This window comes from Limulus polyphemus, unplaced genomic scaffold (assembly GCF_000517525.1).
Source record: "Limulus polyphemus unplaced genomic scaffold, Limulus_polyphemus-2.1.2 Scaffold495, whole genome shotgun sequence".
Taxonomy (NCBI): Eukaryota; Metazoa; Arthropoda; class Merostomata; order Xiphosura; family Limulidae; genus Limulus; species Limulus polyphemus.
The window spans coordinates 22566-25814 of NW_013666105.1; the positions used below are offsets into that span (position 1 = coordinate 22566).

At 28.2% G+C, this 3249-nt stretch overlaps 1 protein-coding gene across 3 annotated transcripts in view; it reads right to left on the bottom strand.

Moving 5' to 3' along the window:
- Positions 1 to 262: 262 nt before the first annotated feature.
- Positions 263 to 3249, bottom strand: part of LOC106458634 (28S ribosomal protein S22, mitochondrial-like) — a 24063-nt gene continuing 21076 nt past the window's right edge. Inside the window, exons 7-9 of one of the 3 annotated variants that reach the window (XM_022384897.1) lie at positions 2666 to 2721; positions 2520 to 2569; positions 263 to 1498 (exon numbers count right to left, since the gene is read on the bottom strand). In XM_022384897.1, the coding sequence (XP_022240605.1) occupies positions 1373 to 1498; positions 2520 to 2569; positions 2666 to 2721 (232 nt within the window). In that variant the 3' untranslated portion in view covers positions 263 to 1372. Of the gene's footprint in view, positions 1499 to 2519; positions 2722 to 3249 lie in introns of all 3 variants that reach the window. The other 2 variants (XM_013918159.2, XM_022384896.1) reach the window with 2 other exon arrangements.

Here is a 3249-nt window from a genome sequence, read left to right on the forward strand (position 1 = left end):
TCATTCGTAACGATTATTTGGAAATAAAATAATACATCAATATTCTAACTTAATTGCTGCAGAGAGACATAGTGGATCAGTGAGCTTTTAAAAATTTAGTTTGTGATTCTAAGATCTACTGAAGCTTTTGAAAACGTACATATATTTACCAATATTCCTTGCAAAACCTACACTAAATATGCTGTGGAGATACACCAGAAGACACTTTGGACATACCTGATATTTTCATTGTTAACAATAATGGAAGCAACACACATAATACAAAATAAATACCGACTTTTATATTAGCTCTGAAAATAACAACACGTAAAAGAGATTTTTACATATATATATATATATACATACATGTTGCTATTAAATGCTATTTCCGGTTACTACTGAATAACACATAAACAATTGTGTACTTTTATAAAATAATAAAACATTGTAGTTCTTTATTTAGATACAAAGTGACGTAAAATATAATCCACTTAAAGTTAACAGTTGTGAATTAATGTTACCAACTAGAAATTATTATGCAAATAATCCTTAAATTACAATAAAAATTCGAAATTATACACTAATAAATTAACAAGAAAAGTTTTGAAGCCGGAGAAATTAAATTTACATTTTTGTTAGGTTCACATGAATATCATGACATGGTTAAATTACGATTCTTTTACTCCATTCAAGCTATTACTTTGCTGTAAAAAACTTTATCTTCTTAACCAAATTATTAAAATTCAATTATTTTTATATCCTTATCAGTACATAAGACATTTCCAAGTTTTCCATGTGTGTTTTGATTAATATAACCTAAGATATCTGTAACAAACTTTAAAAGAAATATTCTGTCAGAGAGAATTAGTTTATATTTATTAAGAAAAATATATGTAATACACAGCACATGCACTTACAATAAGCAGAGATCGAAATATTACATTCGTTAAATTCCCAGGGAATTGAACTTTGCTTGAGGAATTTAATCTTTTTAGCTGGCTTTCCAGATCAAGAATACATGGTCCATTCATATTCCTTTAGTTATGACCAATGAAAGTGAAGATATTGCATGGATTAAATAAAAAAACAATTCATGAGGAAATGCAACTTTACATGAGGGAATGTAATCCTCCTGATAGCTTTCCCTCGAGCGAATGTAATTTTATTTCATTATTTCTATCCCTAAATGAGTTTAATAGGATGAACAATCTATGTTTCTATGATTATTTTTAAATAAGTTGATAAAATTATAAAAATATTTCACCTAAATGCAAACTAATAAAGAAATAATAAAGTCAGTACCACAGTTTATTTGAAAAGTTGTGTTACACAGATACATTTTATTAGCTAATTACACAAAAGAAGTAATACATAATATGCAAAATCACAACAGTTATGTATGACCATGAGCTGACTTTACTCCTTCTTCCACAATGTGGCGCTGTTTCTGCATATCTTCATAAGTTTGGAGTGCTAACTCTAAATTCCCTTTTTTTCTAGAATCATACTGCAAAAAAATCTGAAGGGAGCAAAAACTATAACTTAAACACTTCATACAAAATCTGGAAAAAATACTGCATACAGATAACCTAATCCAATGAAATATGGTTTTCTCATGACAATTTTGTTTAGTTATAACTTTGTTACTAAGCAAGGCTATAATAAAATGCAATGTCAAAACTGTTTACATAATGGCAAAAGAAAATGAACAATTTCAAAAATGGAAATCATTTTCAACTGATTAAAAGAATGTTATTAGTACAAATTACTAAAAATCAAACACTTTTTACAGTCAGATTACATTTCAATGAATGAATTTCTAGAGACTGTTCACTAAAACATCTCATATGTAATAGTTTAGAGGTTTTAGTGAACATTCTAGAAATTAATATGTAATAGTTTAGTTTTAATGAACATTCTGAATAGGAATTAAAGATGTAATAGGTTAGATGTTTTATAAAACTGTTTCTATGGAAATGGAAAGTGTAATAGTTTATATGTTTTTATCAACAGTATAGAAATTAAAGCTTTAATAGTGTAGATGTTTAGTGAACATTCTAGAAATTAAAGATGTAATAGTTTGGATGTTTTAGTGAAAAGTCTGTATAAATTATATATGTAATATTTTTGAACATTCTAGAAATTATATATGTAATAGTTTAGAGGTTTTAGTGAACATTCTAGAAATTACAGAAACTTCTCAGTATACTTCTAAGGTTGGTATAAGTAGTGTATTTTTTAAAGTTGGTGAAAATGCTGGGGTTGGATTTCATTATTCATTTCAGACCCTTCCTTAAGCTATAAAAAAAAAACTAGATTTCTTCGCAGAAGTCCAAATGTTTAAGTATTACAATTTTTTAATGCGTTTCTATGAAATTAAACATGTAACAGTTTAGATGTTTTAGTGAACAGACTATAGAAATTAAAGATGTAAGAGTCTAGTTTTAATGAACAATCTTTATGGAAATTGAAGATGTAATAGTTTAGATGTTTTAGAAATCAGGACGAACATTAGAATACACCTCTTTGTTTATACCCACCTTGACAATGCCCAAATCATCTCCTTCAGAAACACTCTGTTGTGCCGTATCTGAATCAGGACGAACATTAGAATACACCTCTTTGTTTATACCCACCTTGACAATGCCCAAATCATCTCCTTCAGAAACACTCTGTTGCGCCGTATCTGAATCAGGATGAACAATACAGTATAACCTCACCAGGTCTGCAGCATCTGAAATTCTACAGAAATAAACATGCAACTTCTCATATGAACTCTTCTTACAGACACTATTATGTGAGTTACATATGTATGACAACTGAGATAAACAGTTCTTGTAACACTCAAGAATTCTAACTTAAAATATATTAAACTTAACCACACACGATGATTTAATATATTTAAAACCACAAATATTAGAAGTTTAAGAAAATATAAAATGGGTTCTTAATTAGAACACCTATATGAGGCCCTTGTGAGCACAACAGTAATATTACCTTAGGGTTTAGTGAACCTCTTGTTTGATTATACTAAACAGTTTTATAACATCTGCTGAAAGTGAGATATCCATTGTTTTGTAACATGCTTTTTCAAATATTGTTTTTGGCAGAAAAATAATAAAATTCACAGTAGTTAAGTTACCTTTGTGTTATAGTATTTTTGGCACTTGTGTATAAAGTTAGAAATAATTGTAGTATTAAATAGAGATGAAGGCATAGCGAATATTTCTGCAAGAATGTGGATTGATCTCCTTTGAATGGTTTTTGCAT